This window comes from Myotis nattereri, assembly GCF_964212035.1.
Source record: "Myotis nattereri genome assembly, chromosome: 2".
In the NCBI taxonomy this organism is placed as follows: Eukaryota; Metazoa; Chordata; class Mammalia; order Chiroptera; family Vespertilionidae; genus Myotis; species Myotis nattereri.
The window spans coordinates 161,702,206-161,723,006 of NC_138076.1; the positions used below are offsets into that span (position 1 = coordinate 161,702,206).

Consider the following 20,801-nt stretch of genomic DNA (forward strand, 5'->3'; position numbering starts at 1 on the left):
ATATAAGTAAAAGACATACTTACTAGTGAGATGTTTTTTAAATCCAAGGTTACTCTATTTTTAAAGATACAAATCATAGAAAAATAACAGTCAACAATATGTGTTATATAGAGTGCCAGAGTGCAAAGTCAGAAGTAAGTTCATATTTGGGTAATGTCTAGCCAAATTTAAATTACAAAATTCTAAATGAATAAATGTTACTATTAGACAACATTATTTTTCTTCCTAAAACCATAATAAGTTATAGCTAGATAAAAGTAAAATAGTCACTGTTTCTAAGCCCTCTTATAGTCCCAGCATTTCTGTAACTGCTTTGGAAATTTATAGGTAAGAGGTAAGAGATTCATTTGTGATATGAAATGATAAATTTCTATTAAATTCAATGTGACTGATTCATAAATATAAAAAAATCATTTCCTAAGTTCAAGAGTTATCCAGTTTTCCATGGCTATAATTCACAATATTCACAATGACCATGCTGTTATAAATTCATATGCTGTTATAATTATCTGGAGAAAACATAGCCTATATAATAAAGAGGTAATATGCAAATTGACCAGCATGCACTTGCACAAGATGTCTGCCCCCATGTGGTCACAACCTGGCTGCGACAAGATGGACAGCAGGGAGGGCAGTTAGGGGCAAACAGACTGGCAGGGGAGAGCAGTTAGGGGCAACCGGGCTGGCAGGAGAGGGCAGTTGGGGGCAACCAAGCTGGCAGGGGAGGGCAGTTGGGAGCAATTGGGCCGGCAGGGGAGCAGTTAGGCATCGATCAGGCTGACAGGGGAGTGGTTAGGGGGCAATCAGGCAGGCAGGCAGGCGAGCAGTTGGAAGCCAGCAGTCCCAGATTGTGAGAGGGATATCTGACTGCTGGTTTAGACTCGATCTCACAAGGATCGACAGTTGGACATCCCCTGAGAGGTCCCAGATTGGAGAGGATGCAGGCTGGGCTGAGTGACACCCCCCACCCCTGTGCATTAATTTCATGCACTGGGACTCTAGTTTATTTAATAAAGAGCATTTCTTTGATTCTGTTGTATACCATGTAAGATATCTATCCAAAGCTTCACTCATACAAAATGAAAGGTTAAAGATTTCCTATTAAGACAGCTCAATTGATTCTTTCAGTATAACTATCAAAATATCTTTGTAAAACATTAATCCTCACTTCAGTCCATACTATTTCAGTAAATTTAATACAAATCAATTTTTAGAGCTTCATGAAAAGGTTCTTATGATTAAAACAAAACCGCCAATTTTTCCAAACCTTGTGTTTATTATCAGTTTCATTCACACCTCTCATCTTTTTTTCTTTTTTTAATTAATCTTTATTATTGAGATTATTTAAGATGTTGGTCTTTTTTCATCCCATAGCTCCCCTTAACCTGCTTCCCACCCCATCCCAGCCACTCTACAACCTACAGTCTATGTCCATAGGTAAGGCATACATGCATATAAGATCTTTGTCTAATCTCCTCCCACACCCCCACACTCTCTTCCCTTGAGAATAGTCAGTCTGCTCCATTTCAATGTCCCTGATTCTATTCCATTTACCAGTTTATTCTCTTAATCAGATTTTCTATTCATTTGATTTTTAGATTCACTTGTTGATAGATATGTATTTTTTGTCACCTTGTTGTTCATATTTTTTATCTTTACATTTTTCTTCTTCTTCCTCTTCTTAAAGGATACCCCTCAGAATTTCATATAATACTGGTTTGGTGGTGATGAACTAGGTTTTTCTTGTCTGTGATGCTCTTTATCTGACCTTCAATTCTAAATGATAGCTTTGCTGGGTAGAGTATTCTTAGTTGTAGGTTCTTACTATTCATCACTTTGAATATTTCTTGCCACTCCCTTCTGGCCTGCATAGATTCTGTTGAGAAATCAGCTGACAGTCGTATGGGCATCCCTTTTAGGTAACTAACTGTTTTTCTCTTGTTGCTTTTAAGATCCTCTCTTTGTTTTTGCCCTGGGCATTTTAATTACGATGTGTCTTGGTGTGGTCCTCTTTGGATTCCACTTGCTTGGGGTTCTCTGTGCTTCCTGGACTTGTTAGTCTATTTATTTCACCAGGTAGGGGAAGTTTACTGTCATTATTTCTTCAAATAGGCTTTCATTAAAACACCTCTCTTTTTTTAATGTGAGTCCCAGAATAGAAGCAATTTCTGAAGGTCTCCATGCCATCATTTTTTTTTTTTGCTTTAATCCATACTTTTTTCTTACATTCTCATCTAAATATACATTGGCTCCAGCAACACACACAGAGAATATGTAAACTCAAATATTTTTAACATAACAAAAAAAACTTATCTAGTTTCATTTTTTTCTCATGGTTTTTAAAACAGTCAGTGCTCTACAATTTATGTAATGTTTAACTTGAAGCATACTCTTTAGTATTATGGACAAAATGAATATAAATGAATATAATTATCCTTTTAAAAGTATAAAAATGAGATATAAAAAGAGATTTCAGACTTGTTCTTTATTTTGAGAAGCTTCTGTTCTTCAATGAGGAGGCTAATTGCTTGTTTTGTAGTTCTTAAGATTACAAGAAGTATAATTCTTTTTATGGACAGTGCACTTGTCTCAAGAGCATTAACTGATTAAAAATATTAAGGAATGAGAATTAAAGAGATAAAGGCTGTATGAGATACCAGTTATCTTGAGGTCTGTTGCTACCCACACCAAATATTTTGCATCAGTAATAGCCTATAACAATTCATTCATTAATTTTTACTCAAAATATCACTAACTCAATTGAGCTCTTTGAATTTGCTTTTTTCAATCCAGACTTTTCCAAAGAATAGTGTACTGCATTGATAAAGTCATGTAGAAATAGAAACAAAGGCAAAAACACCCAGGAAAACTATATGTTAATATTGATGTCCTCTATTTGTAATTTTTTAAATGTTTTTAGTTTATATTAAATTATTTTACACCATATGGTGACTCATTCTTCTTTGTTAAACCTGTCTTTTTCTTTTTTTATTAGTCTTTATGAAAGACTTGTTATTCTGTAAATCAGATTTCAGCTGAGGGCTCTCTACCTTTTAAAATAACATAAACTAGGAGAAACCAAGATGGCGGCATAGGTTAACGCTGGAGCTTGCTGCCTCGAACAACCAATCAAAAATACAACTAAAAGATGGAACGGACATCATCCAGAACCACAGGAAGGCTGACTGAGTGGAAATTCTACAACTAGGAGGAAAGAGAATATTATACCCAGACTCAGAGGAGACGCAGTGCTGAAGTGAAATACTAAGGTGCGGAGTGCGCGGTTGTTGTTTTCAATCGGGAGGGAGTTTCAGACTCTGAGCTCCAGATCCGGGTGAGTCTCTAGGGACCCAGACTCAAACGGGAGAAGCGGGACTGTCTGGCTTCGGTCGGAACTCGAAGGGAGCTTTCTCTCTGAGGTTTGCAGCGGTTGCTGGGACTCTATGAGGCAGAGCCCCTAGGGACGGAACTGAGAGCAGCCATAACTGCTCGCTCTGCCCTCCCTGTAGATCCCCGGGGACCTGCCCCACCCAAGCCCTGCGCAGAGCCATTTGCCGGATAGCCTCAGGCAAACGCTAGATTAGCACTGCCCTAGAGATCCAGCACAGAAGCTCTCCCACTGCAGACACAGCTGACTCTCATAGCCAGTTAGCCTGGAGGTCAAATCACCCCCGGTATTGCCGTCAACAATCAAGGCTTAACTACAACAAGACTGCGCACAAAGACCACTAGGGGTTGCACCAAGAAAAGATAAAAAAAATGCAGAGACAAAGAAACAGGACGCAAATGTCAGAAATGGAAGATATAGAGCTCAAAACCACACTTTTAAGGTCTCTCAAGAACTGTCTAGAAGCTGCTAATAAACTTAGTAAGGCCCTCGAAAAGACTGGTGAGACCGCTGAAAAATGTAGTGAGATCCTCAAGAAATCTAATGAGACCCTCGATGTTGTGATAAAGAACCAACTAGAAATTAAGCATACACTGACTGAAATAAAGAATATTATACAGACACCCAACAGCAGACCAGAGGACCGCAAGAATCAAGTCAAGACATCAGAATTATAGGGGTGCCAGAAGGTGAGAGAGAGCAAGATATTGAAAACCTATTTGAAGAAATAATGACAGAAAACTTCCCCCACCTGGTGAAAGAAATAGACTTACAGGTCCAGGAAGCGCAGAGAACCCCAAACAAAAGGAATCCAAAGAGGACCACACCAAGACACATCATAATTACAATGCCAAGGATTAAAAACAAAGAGAGAATCTTAAAAGCAGCAAGAGAAAGATACTCAATTACCTACAAGGGAATACCCATACGACTGTCAGCTGATTTCTCAACAGAAACTTTGCAGGCCAGAAGGGAATGGCAAGAAATATTCAAAGTGATGAATACCAAGAACCTACAACCAAGATTACTTTATCCAGAAAAGCTATCATTCAGAACTGAAGGTCAGATAAAGAGCTTCACAGATAAGGAAAAGCTAAAGGAGTTCATCACAACCAAACCAGTATTATATGAAATGCTGAAAGGTATCCTTTAAGAAGAGGAAGAAGAAGAAAAAGGTAAAGATACAAATTATGAACAACAAATACACATCTATTAAAAAGTGAATCTAAAAATCAAGGGAATAAATAATCTGATGAACAGAATGAACTGGTGATCATAATAGAATCAGGGACATAGAAAGGGAATGGACTGACTATTCTTGTGGGGGGAAAGAGGTGTGGGAGATGCGGGAAGAGACTGGACAAAAATCGTGCACCTATGGATGAGGACAGTGGGTAGGGAGTGAGGGCGGAGGGTGGGGCAGGAACTGGGAGGAGGGGAGTTATGGGGGGAAAAAAGAGGAACAAATGTAATAATCTGAACAATAAAATTTTAATTAAAAAAAAAACTAGGAAGGTAGAGCTCTAAAAAAAAATAATAACATAAACTTGACATGAACATCTCTAGTCCATATAAAGTGGGAATTCAAAACTTTCACCAAACTTCTGAAAACTCTTTAAGATTTAAATACTCATGACTACTTTCAGTTTTGTTTTCCCCTTTTTCCTAAAGTCTTGAATTCTCTTTGATCTCACTCACACTGGCCGTCCTCTTTTCTCTGACATACAGTTGACCCTTGATCAACCAGGGTAAGGGCACTACCCCACATAGCTGAAAATTCGCTATAATTTGTCAGCCTTCTACATATACAGATTCCCATCCATGGATGGAAAATACTGGCAGCCTTGCAGGTAGCAGTAGTTCTATCACATTCAAAAGACAAGAACCAGTTCAGCCCAGTGTCATGGCTTAGTGGTTGAGTGTCACCCTATGAACCAAGAGATCATGGTTCCATTCCGGGCCAGGGCTCATGCTTGGGTCGCAGGCTCAACCTCCAGAATGGGGCGTGCAGGAGGCAGCCAGGCAGCTGATCAATGATTCTCTCTCATCATTGATGTTTCTATCTCTCTCTCCATCTCCCTTCCTCTCTGAAATCATTAAAATATTTTAAAAAAACAACAAAATCTTTCATGAAATTCTAACATTAAATTCCTTTGCCTATATTTGTGATAATGACATCTTTTCATTGTGAAAATATTAATAAACCAAGAAAAACATATTTGGAAACCAGACATTGGATATGTTTAACTTGTTTATTTTCACACTTTCTGCAATGAGAGATATAAATTTTATAACTAGAATATGATATTTATATACTATATATACACATGTATAATATGAAGTTTACATTTAGATATTTAGCCTTATTTCTTCATAGTTATAAATAGGAACATAAACCATGTGTGCATTTAATGCCAGGAGTGAAAGATGAGAATTTATGAAATTGGGACAGAAGGAAAAAGAAAGGAAAGGATGAATAAAGTGCTAGGTACAACATAGGACAATGCATACACATCAACATGTGTTGAATTTATTATTGATACACATTAAAATAGTCATTAAAATTATTAAACATATTTCAGTAGAAATAGTGAAGCTAATATTCTACTTATGGAAATTCTTTTCATTTGCCTTTATATTTATGCAAATACTAAAGCTATTTATATTCTGTATCTTAAACTTTTTAACAATAATATATGTAGAAATATTTTTGTAAGATTTTATTGATTACCAGGCCTTGATTATCCACTTAAATTATCTCATCTCCCTACCAAACAGACAATAAATAAGCTTTGAGATAGGTATTATTATTTTTTATATTGAGTCAGACACAGGTAGAAGTTGGTTATGTATCTTACCTTCACCACATTCATATTTGTGAGTAATGCAGCCTTTATTGATTTTCTTGGGGAAAAGGCAAGTGAATTTCTATCTCACAAAGCACTGCATATCATTTGAAAAATTCTATTAGATATGTTTCTTTTCCATAATATCTTTTCTCAGTCTCCTAGATGTTAAGTTGCTTGTCTCTCTTCCTTGATCACTCTCTCAATTTCTTAATTTATATTTCATGTTTTATTACCAGTTTCTAATAGCTTTCTAGCTTTAGACTGACTTATACTCATAATCTGTCCACAAGCTAGTAGGACATCTGCTTTTAAATATTGTATCCAGTTATGTGCAAGTAATTATCAGGTTGATCAGTGACTAGGTTTTATTTTTTAAGTATATTTTTCTTGATTTAAGAGAGAAAGGGAGAGGGAGGGAGAGATAGAATCATCATTGATGAGAGAGAATCACTGATTGGCTGCCTCATGCATGCCCTGACTGCAACCTGGGCATGTGCTCTGACCAGAAATTGAACTGTGAACTCCTCGTTCATAATTCACTAGGTTTTAAAACAATGAAATACATAGTTCAGCCTGGCAGGAGTAGCTCAGTTGGGTGGAATGTCCTTGCAATGAAAGGTTGTGATTTTGATTCCCAGTCAGGGCACTCTTTTAAGGCAATTGATCTATGTTTCTCTCTCTCTCTCTCTCTCTCTCTCTCTCTCTCTCTCTCTCTCTCTCAGAGACTCTCCTCTCTCTCTCTCTTTCTCTCTCTCTCCATCCCTTCCTCTTTCTAAGCATGTCCTCTGGAAAGATTTAAAAAGACATACAAAGTTCAACTGCTAGGTTTCACTCTTCACAGAAATTGGAGGAATAAATTAAATTATACATAATATTTTGCCATAACATGTTCAAAATCCAAAAACAAAATTTATTAAATCAGAATGGGTAAAGGATCCAAATATTTTAAGACTTCTCTGAAAACCATTCAAACTTATCACAATATTATTGACCATATTCCCCCTCACCTTTTTTGCCATCCCCCACCCCACCCATCTGGTAACCATTCTCTTTGGTCTCTGTTTCTATGAGTGCGTTTTTATTTTGTTTTGTTGGTTCATTTGTTTTGTTTTTTAGATTCCACATATAAGTAAAACCATATAGTATTTGCCTTTCTCTGTCTGAGGTATTTCACTTAGCATAATATCCCTAGGTCCATACATGTTGTTACAAATGGCAAGATTTCATTCTTTTCCATGCTGAGTAATATCCAGCATGTTCTTTATTCATTCATCTATTAGTGGATATCTAGATTGCTTACATATCTTGGCTATTGTAAATAATGCTTCAGTGAACATAGGGGTGAATATATCTTTTCAAATTAGTGTTTTTTTTCCTTTGGCTAAACACCCAGATGTGGGATTGCTGGGTCATATGAAAGATCTATTTTTAGTGTTTTGAGAAATCTCCATACTCTTTTCCATACTGGCAGCACCAACTGTCAATCCCACCACAATGCACAAGGACTCTCTTTTCTCTACATCCTCACCTACATGTGCTTTTTAAAAATTTTTATTGTCACTTTTATGTATGTCCACAATTCTCCCTGTTCTTTATCCACCTTCACCCAGCCTCCCCTTCTTTTCCTCTGGCGATCAACCATACTATTGTGTGTGTCTATGAGTTATGCCCACATGTTCTTTGGTTAATCCCTTCACCTTCTTTCATCCAGCCAACATGTTCTTTGTTGAGTTTTTGATGATAGCCACTCTGACTGTGTGAGGTGATATTTCACTGTGGTTTTGATTGCATTCCCCTGCTGATTAGTGATGTTGAACATCTTTTTACATGTCTATCGGCCATTTCTCTAGTTCTCAGAGGTTATGTTTTAGCCCCAAAATTGTACCTACAGCCCAAAATCTGAATGCTTGGTGGGCTCTTTGCTGTTGCGTTATTGTTATTCTTTGGAATTCCCATGCAACAGAGAAAAATGCATTTATAAAAATAGTCTTAAATTGACATTTCATATCCCAGTACATTAACATGTAATTTTTCTTCTCTTATACCACATTTGTATCTCTTTTCCTCAGCACTGAGAAATCTGACTCCAACAATCTATTTACTTGTCAATTACTCAATTCTACAACACACACCCACACACAGAATATTTTTAATGGTAATGATTACACTCCCATTATTATTTTTAAAAATCTACTAAATGTAGTTCAAAAAACTTTTTGCAGTATCTGTACTACTGATGATCAATTATCAAAATACTATCTTGAACAATTACTTGTATCAATTCTTTATTCTTCCCATAGTTATTGATTTATTTTGTAACCAGAGTCCTGGTGCATGAAAATCTTGCACAGAAGCGGGAGTCCCCCAGCCTGGCCTGCACCCTCTCCAATGTGGGACCCCTTGAAGATGTCTAACTGCCTCTTACAATCCGGGATCACTGGCTCCTAACTGCTCGCCTGCCTGCCTGCCTGATCGGACTTTACCACCTCTGCCTGCCTGCCTGCTGATCACTCCTAACTGCTCCGCTATCAGCCTGATGGCCGCTAACTGCTCCCCTGTTGGTCTGATTCCCCTAACCACCTCTGACTCGCCCTGTAGCTGAGACCCAGGATTCCCTCCTCTGGCCGCCGCAGCAGGGGACCATGGGCAGGCGGCTCTGCCGGGGCCACAGCAGCAGCACCGGGACCGCAAGGAGGGCAGCTTGTCCCTCTCTCATGCCGCAGGCGCAGGCGCAGCCACTGGCACCCAGGACCGCAGGGCGGGCAGCTTGTCCCTCTCCTGGGCCACAGCCCCAGCCACTGGCGCCCAGGACCATGGAGTGGGCAGCTTGTCCCTCTCCTGGGCCACAGCCCCAGCCACTGGTGCCCAGGACCATGGAGTGGGCAGCTTGTCCCTCTCCTGGGCCACAGCCCCAGCCACTGGCACCCAGGACCATGGAGTGGGCGTCTTGTCCCTCTCCTGGGCCACAGCCCCAGCCACTGGCGCCCGGGACCATGGAGTGGGCAGCTTGTCTCTCTCCTGGGCCGCAGCTGGTCTCCATTCCTCTCTCGTGAGCTCATTTGTGCCTGAATGGTCCCCATTCCTCTCTCCCAGTGTTGAGTGTCTGAGCCTTTACTGTGTGACAGCGTGAGGGTGTGAAGACCATTTCCATACTAGCTCTTTATTATATAGGATTATGTTCACTTACATAGAGGTTTTTCCCATTCTTGCTCATTTAATTTTGTCTGTGGAATATGTGAAACAATAAGGATATTTTAAAAGTTAAAACTATTCAAATAGGTATACTTAAAATGCACCACTTATATTTTTACTACATTAATTTCTCACTCTTCATGCCTGAGTGCATAGTTTGGTTATAGAAGCTTTATATTATACTTTAATATCTCTATCGTTAGCCCTCTCATATTGCTTGTTTTCCAAGGTGACTTAATTATTACTGCATGCTTGATTTTCCATATAACATTTAGTATTGATTTTAGTGTTAGTGTTCTTCCACTTGACCCAAATGATCAAGAAATTCTAATGTTACTTGAAGTGTCAGTGACTAACAGGGATGCTGCATGGCACTTGTGCTTTGCCACTGTTGGAAGATTCATAGCAGATTCATCCATCACTAAGGAGCAACGTATTACAGATATGCACTCTTCTTTTGAATAGCACTTTTTGGCTTACTATAGGGACCTAGTAGTCAAACCATAGGACATGATCAATTGATTATTAGATTTGAGCTTTCTATAATGAACTGGATGTTATTAGACCCTCTGAGTTATAACGCTGGTCATTCTATCATAGCAGCAACCTATCATCAAAGGGAGATAGTCCTTAAGAGGTTAGATTTGAGCAGGTACAGAAGGCTAATGAACAGATGATTCAGACTCCTTTAAAATGAATTTCTCCTGATTTTTATTCTCTTCCTCTATCCACATATATGGCCTTATTAGGAGTACCTCATAACAAGGTAACCAATAAATACAAGTATATACTTAGTCGCAGGTGTTCAGTATAATATGCTAATATCCAGTCAAAAGTGAGTGATTGAAAAAATAAAATATAAGTGATGAATACATTATTTTTTAAAAGCTAGTATAGTTATATCAATAGTCAATGTAGATGTTACTGATAAAAGTGCACTTCAGAAGGAGAGAAACTGGTGTTTTTTTCATAATGATAAGATAGGTTATGGTCACTGAAAGTATATAACAGTTTTAAATTTGTGTCTGCACAAAAACAGTGTTAATATTTTTTAAAATCAAAAATTGACATAACTACAAGGAGAAACCACTCCATAGCTGCATAAGAAGATTTCAATAACTCAGTAATGATAAAAACAGTAAAAATACAAATTAAATCATATGGGTAATAAATTTAACTTAGTTGACTTATATAGAACACTGCACTCAACTATCATTACTTATAAATTCCAAATGTACAAGGAACATTTACAAATCTCTGACCTTCCTCTAGTCCAGCCGTGGGCAAACTACGGCCCGCTTGAAAAGAATAAAACTAAAAAAAAAAAAAAAAAAAAAGACCGTACCCTTTTATGTAATGATGTTTACTTTGAATTTATGTTAGTTCACACAAACACTCCATCCATGCTTTTGTTCCGGCCTTCCGGTCCAGTTTAAGAACCCATTGTGGCCCTCGAGTCAAAAAGTTTGCCCACCCCTGCGTCTAGTCCATAAAGAGATTCAACTAATTTAGAAAGATTTAGGGTAAAGAAAATACGTTTTATGACACTATAAAAGGATTTTTAGAAAATTTTATGCTTCATAGGACCTATTTATAGCAGCAGATTGAAGCCAATACAGCTTGTGGCCCCTCCCCTAGGAAGTGGAACGTGAGTCCAATGTTTGGGCTTTTCAGTGGCTGTTCTAGGACTGGTGTCCCTTAGCCTGTCTTGGAGCCCTCATGGGACCTGACATACTCAGGATGCCTGAGCGCTGCTGAGAACACACTGAGCTGGGCGGCCTGCCACTGCTTCACGGAGCTGAGCTACAGCAGACTGAAACACAGAGAGCAAGAGATTAGGAGTATTACCTTTTTTCTTTAAATGGGCAAAATCTTCTAATTAAGAATCTCCAAACACAAGTCAGAGAGGCCCCCACAATCTCTAGGTGGACTGAATAGTGATGGTTTTCCCGTGTACGAATCCTGTTTAAAAAGACTGGGAGAGGTGGTTACTTTTTCAAATGTGTAGGTAAATGTCCCAATCAAAGAAACAAAACAAATCTCCATTAAATGGACCCTAAAAAATGGAGGAAAATGAACACCTAACAAATAATTCCAAATAACTGTCATAAAGCTGCTGAGAGAGTTCAGGACAACAGCATGTGTTTTATTCGTTTTTTTTTGCTTCTATTCTGAATGTTTTTAATGAAAATATTCTCTAAAATGCGAGACATATAGAAATTCTATAAATAATACTTAACATTGTGATTTCTACTTATCTTGAAAATATGAAGTAATTTTCAGAAAGTATAAAGCACTGCATTTAAAGTGCAATGCACAAATACATATTACCTCTTCGGACCGCATTTAATGTACAATAGTATCAGAACATTTAGGTCCATTAAATGTTAAAATTATCAGTCTCTTAATAATACACAAGAAGTTACACACTAATTTGGAAACTCTACTTTGAATATACAATGTGATATTATATGCATCTTTTAGGGACTGATATTAACAGAATTAGACCTATTTTTTTTACATTACACTCTAGAATACTAGTATATCTCAAAGAAATACATTTCATTTCCAGAACATTCAGTAGAAGGAATAAACTTAAGTATATTTTTTTAAAAGTCAATTAAAAATGTATTGGAGAAACAATATGGAAGTGGAAGAAATGGGAAAATATTAACTGTAAAATGACATGTAAAGAGACATTGGAAAAAATGCACACTTACATAGATGTTTAGGAATTTCAAGATTTCACGTAATTGCTCTTTGAGAGTGCCCTTTATTTCTGACAAAATAAAAGATCATTTATTTGTAGAAAATACTACTTTATGGACCATGTCTTTGAAGGCTTGTTTTACTTGCTGGTTTCTCAGGCTGTAAATGAAGGGGTTGAGCATGGGAGCAACAGAGGTATTGAGAATAGCTACTCCTTTGATCAATGATGCCTTTTCTTTTGCAGAGGGATTAGCATACATGAATATACAGCTTCCATAAGAAATGGAAATGACAATCATATGAGAGGAACAAGTGGAGAAAGCCTTTTTCCTCTGACTGGCAGATGGGATTTTCAAAATAGTCCTGATAATGTACACATATGATAAAATCACCAAACCCAAAGTGAATAGCAAAGTAACCAAAGCAAAGTAAAAACCAATTGCTTCTAGGAGCCATGTATCTGAGCAAGATAGTTGTAAAAGGGGGAAATAGTCACATACAAAGTGATCAATGATATTAGAAGCACAGTAATCCAGCTGGAGGAGAAGCATAAGGGGAGGGAAAATGGTCAGAAACCCTCCCAGCCACGCACACAGCACAAGCAGGGTGCAGAGCTTCCTGTTCATGATGATTGTATAATGAAGGGGCTTGCAGATGGCCACATAGCGGTCATAGGACATGGCGGTTAGAAGGTAAAATTCAGTCACCCCCATGAAAATAAAGAAAAATAGTTGGGTTGCACAGTTATTATAGGAAATAGTCTTATCCCTGGTGATAATTGCCCCCAGAAATCTAGGGATACATACAGTTGTAAATGAGATTTCTAAGAAAGAGAAGTTCCGGAGGAAGAAATACATAGGCGTCTGTAGATGGGAGTTCACCAAGGTGAGGGTGATGATAATCAGGTTTCCAGAGACACTTAGTACATATGTGACAAATAAAAGAAGAAAAATCACAATCTGAAGATCAAAATTATCAGAAAGACCCAAGAGGACAAACTCTGTGACCGCTGTGTGGTTCATTTCTCTGTCTCTCTCTTTATATCCCTTGAAAGATATTTAGGTGAAAAAAGTATTAAAGAGAGGAGATGAGAGATATGATTCATTGTGATCAATATCATCATCACTAAATTCTAAAACATTTTTATAATCTGTGCTGATTTTATTTTGGCTGTCTGGTTTGCATTGTCTTAATACACATTTATGAGTTCTGCTTTATGTACTAGTTCTCTTATTTTAAATCTAGCAGAAGTTAGGAATGATTCATACAATAAATCACATCATTGAGACATGGTAAATAAAATTAATACTTTTTGCAAATCTTACATTTTTCTTGCACCAATCGTATGAAATATGCATGTTCCTTTTTTCCTGTCATGTATTTATTAGAGGACACTGTCACCTAAAAACAGAAAAGAATGATCTTAATTCTAGCGAATGTAAAAGTGAAATTTTGAAAACTAAAAGAACAACCCGTTACATTTTCTATAAGAAATTAATTAATAATTTTCTTAGAAAATAATTTTTATTTTAAATTATTATTTTATTACACTATTCATTTTTATCTTTAACATTAATATTTAGAGTGTAATTATCAAGATAATATGAGAACATCCTGAACATATTATGTAATCATATGTATATTTTCTTTAAGATAGAATAGGTAACCTAATTATTGTTTTTAACAAATAGTGAACATATTCACTTATTAGTTTTTCTCATAATTCCATAAAAATCATTAATCTTTGACATCTCCTATGACTTTATAGAAATGTACATAGGGAATATTTGTATTTTTGAGCTTAAAGGAATATGCAGTATTTATTTTTCATTTTGCATGGCAGCACATATTGGAAAAATACTACTTGCCTCAGATCTTAGGAGCTCTGTCAGTCAGATTGTAGCCCAGTGAATTTGCCCTTTGAACATCATTTTTCTGAGCTATTAAAGTTTATGCAAAAAATGTTTTATACTTTTGTAATTTGGCCCCACATTTGTCTTTTACATGAGACCTCTGATCCATAAGGGTATTTTAGAACTAAATACAAAATCACTCCCCCACTCATCCTAACCTATTCAGTTAATTCTCAGCTAGCTGGATAGACCATGCTGTAAATTAGTTTTGCTAAAATTGTGACAGTTACCTCCTTCATATTTTAGATAGTCAAATTTCTGCCATGAAGGATAGAATGTAAAGCCACCACTTCTCTGCCAGGCACTAGCAAATTTCTAAACAAATTTTATTTTATCTTTTTCTCCATTTTATGATGGCTCAAAGGAAATAGCTCAGCAAGTAGAAACGGAAAGTCAGAAACCTTAAGATGTGGAAATACACAACAGTCCTCTTCAATAATGTTGATCTAGAAGCTTAAGAAAGCAACATTTAAAAAGAGAACAGAGAGCCCTGGTTAGTGCTTCTCAGTGGTTAGAGTGACGGCCTGAGCACCAAAGAGTTGCAGGTTTGATTCCCAGTAAAGAGCACGAACCTAGGTGGTGGGTTCGCTCCCTGCCCCTGGTTGGAATGCATTCAGGAGACAACCAGTTGGCGTGTCTCTCTCAACTCACCCTCCCTCCCTTCCACTTTCTCTGAAAAGCAATGGAAAAAATATCCTCAAGTGAGGATTAACAAAAAAAGAAAAATAATACATTATAAAAAGGAGAATTGAGAGAGATATGACAACATTGGGTATTATGAGTATAGATTCTTAAACCAGGATCTGGCTTCTAGTGGCACTGCAGTTCAAATATTTCAAGTCCACTTTCTTGACCTCAGAAGAAAGTTATGCATTGATCTCTTGGAATCAAGACAAAGTCCAGGCCACATCTTGGCTACATTATAGACCATGAGGGATTTCTGGAAGTTCTCCTTGGATTTATTAATAGCCTAACTCTTCTCTTAGTGAATGGTTAGCCCACGTTCATCTTTGTATCCCACAGAGGACCTAAAATGTTGACTTTCACAAAATAATTACTTCCATTAATCACAATTGCTTGCTATTTCATGAGTAATAAATAGTTGTGAACTCCACTTGCTTACAAAATTATAACTATATTTAATAATCTTGAAATATAAAAGTCTTCTATATATACACCCTTTTATTTATTTATCCTTTGGCTTTTTTTAGTGTTGAGGCAGCAAGAAACAATATTATTTTATAATTCTAAGTTAAATAATAACTATTATAATACACATATTGTGCTCACAATTATTTTGTCACAATTTTTAATGTGATTACATAGGCTAACTAACTTAACCTTCATTATAAACAGCAATAATTAATTGCAGTGTCAATTTTGTCCATCACTTTTCTCATCTTGGTCTTTACATTTATTTATCATATTTTTAACATTTTAATGAGACATATTACAAAATACTCTTTTTGTTTAATTGAAATTCTGTTTAGTGAATTATTGATTGTTTTTTAATTAATATTATTTATTTGGTAAAACACAATGAATATTTTATTTTAAGTTGAATAATCATTTTTATTGTTCTTCATGTTTACAAAATATTTTTATTATAAAAATTATATTACATTTAAGCAGTTAATAATAAGCTACACATTTCTATATAATTATATAAATTAATAATACATATTGTATAATTTAATGTTATATATTTTAAAAATAACTAAACATGCATTTAATGTAAGAAATACAATAGTGAATTTATATAACCAAATAATAATACAGCCATCAATGTAGAACTAAATCATGGCTGAACATGTCTGCTTGGGAATTACTATTGGAAGAGAGGAACTAGAAGAGAGTGTGTAGAAAATAGAAGAAAAATATAACTCAAATCTATGACAGTGCATGTGTGTTATGTGCCATTAAGTTAGCTCAGACTCTGAGTAACCTTATGAATGAATAATATCTACGATGCATGCCCTGTCCTCAGTAGCCCCACTCAGCTCCTGTGGACTCATGCCTTTGGCTTCTTTTATGGAGTCAATTAACCTCATATTTGTTCTTCCTCTTTTCCTGCTGCCTTTTTGTTTGTTTATTTTGTTTCTGACAATTTGATTATAGTGTGTTTCAGTCTGAATACCTTTAGCAAATTTCAAGTACAATTATTAGTAACTATAGATACTATGTAGTACATTAGCTCTCCAGAACTTAAGCATCTCACATAATTGATCCTCTCTTCCCCTTGACTAACATCTCTCCGTTATCAATTATCATTCTACTCTCTGAGTTCAAGTTTTTAAGATTCCACATATAAGTGAGATCGTGCAGTATTTTTCTGGGTCTTTCATTTGCTATAATGCCTTTCAGTTTCATCGTGTTGTAGCATATGACAGAATTTACTTATTTTTAAGTCTGAATTATATTTTATCATATATATAAACCATTTTAGTCCATTTATTAGTTGATGGACATAGGCATTTCTATATCTTGTCCTTTATGAATAATGCTGCAATAAAACTGAGGGTACAGATACCATTTTGAGATATAATTCCATTGGATACTGGAATTATATACCCAAAAAAGTAAGACAACTGGATCATACCATAGTTTTAATTTTTGAGGAACCTTCATACTGTTTTCCATAATGGCTATTTTAATTTACATTCCCACCCCAAATGTTTACGAGGATTCGCTTTTCTCCATGACCTTCCTAAAATTCATTTTTTGCATGTGGTGATATCTTACTTTGTTTTTTAACTTTCTATAAAACTTAAATAATTTTGTTTAGATATAAAATAATTTATATGCATACCCAGTTTAAAGCAAATCCAAAACTTCAAAAAAGTGGAATTTACCTTCTATGGAATTAGAATAAACTTATTCTACATGATGGCTGCTATTTTTGATAGATAATTTATATGGCCATACTCTATTAAAGTGGGAGGGAAAGTACTGTTTCTCAGTTTTTAAATGAAAACGTTTACATTTTCAATAAATTATAAGGTATTTACATTTTTTTTCTAGAAAACTGTAATATAGTTAAGAGAATATCTGTCAAATATAAATAAAAAATAAAATTATATATTCTATGTGTAGTAAATAAAATATCATATAACTATTTTAAAAGTATCTCTGTCATTCCTGGTGATTATTTTTTTCCTACACAAAACTCAAAATATAATTTTACTTTAAAAATAATTATTATTTAATAAGTTGTAATATTGTATACCTGAAACGAATAGAAATAATGTAAGATTGTATACCAACTATCCATAAATTAAAAAAAAAAAATTACTGGATGAAAGAAAGTGAAGGGATTTGCCAAAGAACATATATGCACAACCCATGGACACAGACAGCAGTGTGGTGATGGCCAGAGGAAAGGAGGGACTGGGTAGAGGTATTGGGGGAGGGGGGGGGGAATGGCGACATCTGCAACAGTGTCAACAATAAAAATAAAGAAAAATTTTTGAAAATAAATAAATTTTAAGAAAGTTGTGATAGTGTTCAGAAGGATGAGAGTCAGAATGACATAAGAAAAATAGTTTAAATTAAATGGGAAATATATAAAACAGAATTGTTAGAAAAAACAAAGAGGATATGAAAGGATGACAGTGAGTTTATTGGGATTTGCAGAAGCTATTGAAATTTCATGTTGATATTTTTAAAATTTCCTGCAATGTTCTCAAATTCATTACACCACATTATTTCATTTGCTTGTGAAGAATAGTCTTCCTTGCCATGTCCATGAAGGCTTGTTTGACTTGCTGATTCCTTAAGCTGTAAATAAAGGGGTTCAGCATGGGAGCTACTGAGGTGTTTAGCACAGCAACTCCCTTGCTCAAAGACACCCTCTCCTTTGCTGAAGGTTTGATATACATAAAAATGCAGCTGCCATAAGAGATAGAGATGACAACCATGTGAGATGAACACGTAGAAAAGGCCTTTGTCCTCTGGCTAGTTGAGGGAATTCTTAAAATTGTTCTGATGATATATCCGTAGGACAGAAATATCAATGCCAGAGTGAACATGAGAGTAAACACAGCACAGGCAAACCCCATTCTCTCTAGGAATTTTGTATCTGAACAAGAAAGTTGCAGCAGGGGAAAATAATCACAGGTAAAATGATCAATCACATTTGACCTGCAGTAATCGAGGTTTAAGAGCAACATGAGTGCAGGGAAGATGATTAAGAATGAAACGAGCCACGAACAGAAGACAAGGAGCGTACAGCTTCTTCGACTCATGATGGTCGTGTAGTGCAGGGGCTTGCAGATGGCAACATAACGGTCATAGGACATGGCAGCCAGAAGGTAAAACTCAGTGACTCCCAAGAGAATGAAAAAAAATAACTGAGTGATGCAATCATTAAAGGAAATGGCTTTATCTCCTGAGATAATAGTGGCCAGAAACTTAGGAATACTGACAGTTGTGAATGAGATCTCTAATAAGGAGAAATTCCTGAGGAAGAAATACATGGGGGTCTGGAGGTGGGAGTCCAGCAGGGTAAGGGCTATAATGGTCAGGTTCCCAGTGATGCTCAAAATGTAGGTGATGAGCAGAAAGACAAAGATCACCACCTGAAGCGCTGGGTCATCTGACAGTCCCAGGAGAATAAACTCTCTTACTTCTGTATGGTTTCTCATTCTTCAGTTGCTTGTTTGCTTGTTTGTTTGTTTGTTTGTTTTTCTCCTGCCAGATCTATAGGAGAAAGCACAAGGAACAACCCATCAATCGTGGATTAACAAATATCCAAGTGTGGAACCAGAATTTGGCTGAAATAGTATGATGTTTCACTTCAGGAGCAATTTAAAGCAAACTGGTAATGGCAATTTCTTTTACTGGTGAAAGCTCTTTGGTTAAAGCGGTTTTAAAAAATTCAATATCACAAATCTTGAAGTGGATGGTCTGGGATTTGTTCCCAGACTTTTCTGACTCCAAATACACCCTGTGAAGTTTCAGAGACGTGTTCACAAAGTTTCTTCCCAATGAGAACCAGCTTTGTGCTATTACTCCAGTCCCTACATGTTTCCCATTCTGTGTAAAAGTTTAATCACATTGAGAATCCTAAAAAAAAATGAGAAAGATACTGCATTCTTAAGTAAAAAGTGACTTTTGTCCTTAGCCATTTATCAATTTTGTTAACACTCGGCTTTATAAACTACTCCTGCACTTCACTGGTAGTCAGAAACACTAATGCCATTGCCACCAGCAACCTGAGATGCTAGGGATAGAGGGGAGAAAGAGGTAGAAAGTGATTTAAGTAGAAAACACTTAGATCTGAGGCTGATTACATCTGACTTATTTTATTATGTATCAGCATACCTATGTGTCATTTGTATGACCTTTATTCCCATGCAACCTATTTCCTTTTATATTTAAAATCATCATAATAATATTATTGTTATTATTAAAAACTTTCTTTCAGTTAAAGAGCGAGATAAGTGATCTCCAGGAATACTTAGTAACTCCAATAAAGCTGGTCTTAACAGTTTAATTTCTTTATTTGAACTTATTATTTATTTTTTAAATTTTCTATTGATTTTGAGAAAAAGAGAGAGAGAGAGAGATCAGTGGCTTCTTGAACATGTCAGACCGGGGATCGAACCAGCTACCTTTTGATTTATGGTAGGGCACTCCAATCAACTGTGCCACACCGGCCAGTTTGTTGTGTTTTTAGAATATTAAGTTTTAATTTTTTAAATAAAGCAAATGATATTACCATAGATATTTGCATAAGGAATAGTGAAGATATCTAGGCTAAATCCAAGCCACTTACTAGTTCTGAAAATCAGCCCCTCTGTGCTTCTTCTATAAATACAGTTTATTCCTCTGTATACAAGCCTAACTCATAAGGTTATTGTGAGCATTAAATGAACTAATATATGTGAAACATTTGGAAAAATGTTTAACATTTACTATAAGCCACACAAGTTTTTGTTCAATGAAAAAGATGTTCCCTAACCACTGAGCAGAAAAACTGTGGGCTTAATATGGTGTCCCTGTGTGAAAACCTATATCTAAATTAAATAGTAATGAATGAATTTAGCACCAAGAGCATCACATAGAAACAATGACAAAAATGAGGTGGAGTCTCTAATTGTGTACTACCTGTGAGGCATTCTAGGCAAATGAATCTAGTTCTTCCACTTTTTGTGCATGCTACCTCGCCCATCATGGTGTATCTGCCTTCTCCACCCCACCCCCTACCTCCTCTATACAATCCACCTGCCTCCTGTTGAGCTAGAATCTGATCACCACATTTGAGGCATGTGAGATATTTGCAGCATGTCAACATGGCTACCAATGGCCACTTTTTGTTGTTGTTGTTGTTGTTGTTCATCATTAGTAATAGTAACCTTTCTGAGAAAGATTGTGAAGCTTGCATTAAATAAAATAAATGAATGCAGCTAGTATTGTAGGTAGCAAATTTCAGGGAAACCCCAAATCACCTCCTTCCGTATTTCCACATTGGGTTGTGTGCCCATTGTATGAGTTCTATAATAATCTTATTTTTATTCTTCCCAACCCATCACATATACTGTGCTGAAATCTCTTGTGAACTCTGTTCGCATTTATGAAAGTTAGGACAGTCTTACTTCCAAAGCTATTGCAACATAATCTATTATCTAGTGTAGTCACAGTAAGTTTAAAATAAACACTTTTCTAATTAGTTATTGATGTTGAGTTTGTTACTGAGTCACATATTGCCATCTCATCTCCATTTTATGTCATTCTAGGCTTTTTATTATG

The 20,801-nt window shown here is 36.1% G+C and overlaps 2 protein-coding genes across 2 annotated transcripts; both read right to left on the reverse strand.

Moving 5' to 3' along the window:
- Positions 1 to 12,224: 12,224 nt before the first annotated feature.
- Positions 12,225 to 13,160, reverse strand: LOC308513087 (olfactory receptor 6C3; the record flags this gene model as incomplete). The annotated part of the gene is made up of 1 exon (XM_081082884.1): positions 12,225 to 13,160. One exon carries the CDS (start codon positions 13,158 to 13,160, stop codon positions 12,225 to 12,227), a length of 936 nt encoding a protein of 311 aa, XP_080939010.1.
- Positions 13,161 to 17,752: 4,592 nt separating this feature from the next.
- On the reverse strand, positions 17,753 to 18,694 carry LOC308513072 (olfactory receptor 6C1; the record flags this gene model as incomplete). The annotated part of the gene is made up of 1 exon (XM_081082870.1): positions 17,753 to 18,694. The coding sequence occupies one exon, from the start codon at positions 18,692 to 18,694 to the stop codon at positions 17,753 to 17,755; it is 942 nt and encodes a 313-aa protein (XP_080938996.1).
- Between the last annotated feature and the right edge of the window lie 2,107 nt (positions 18,695 to 20,801).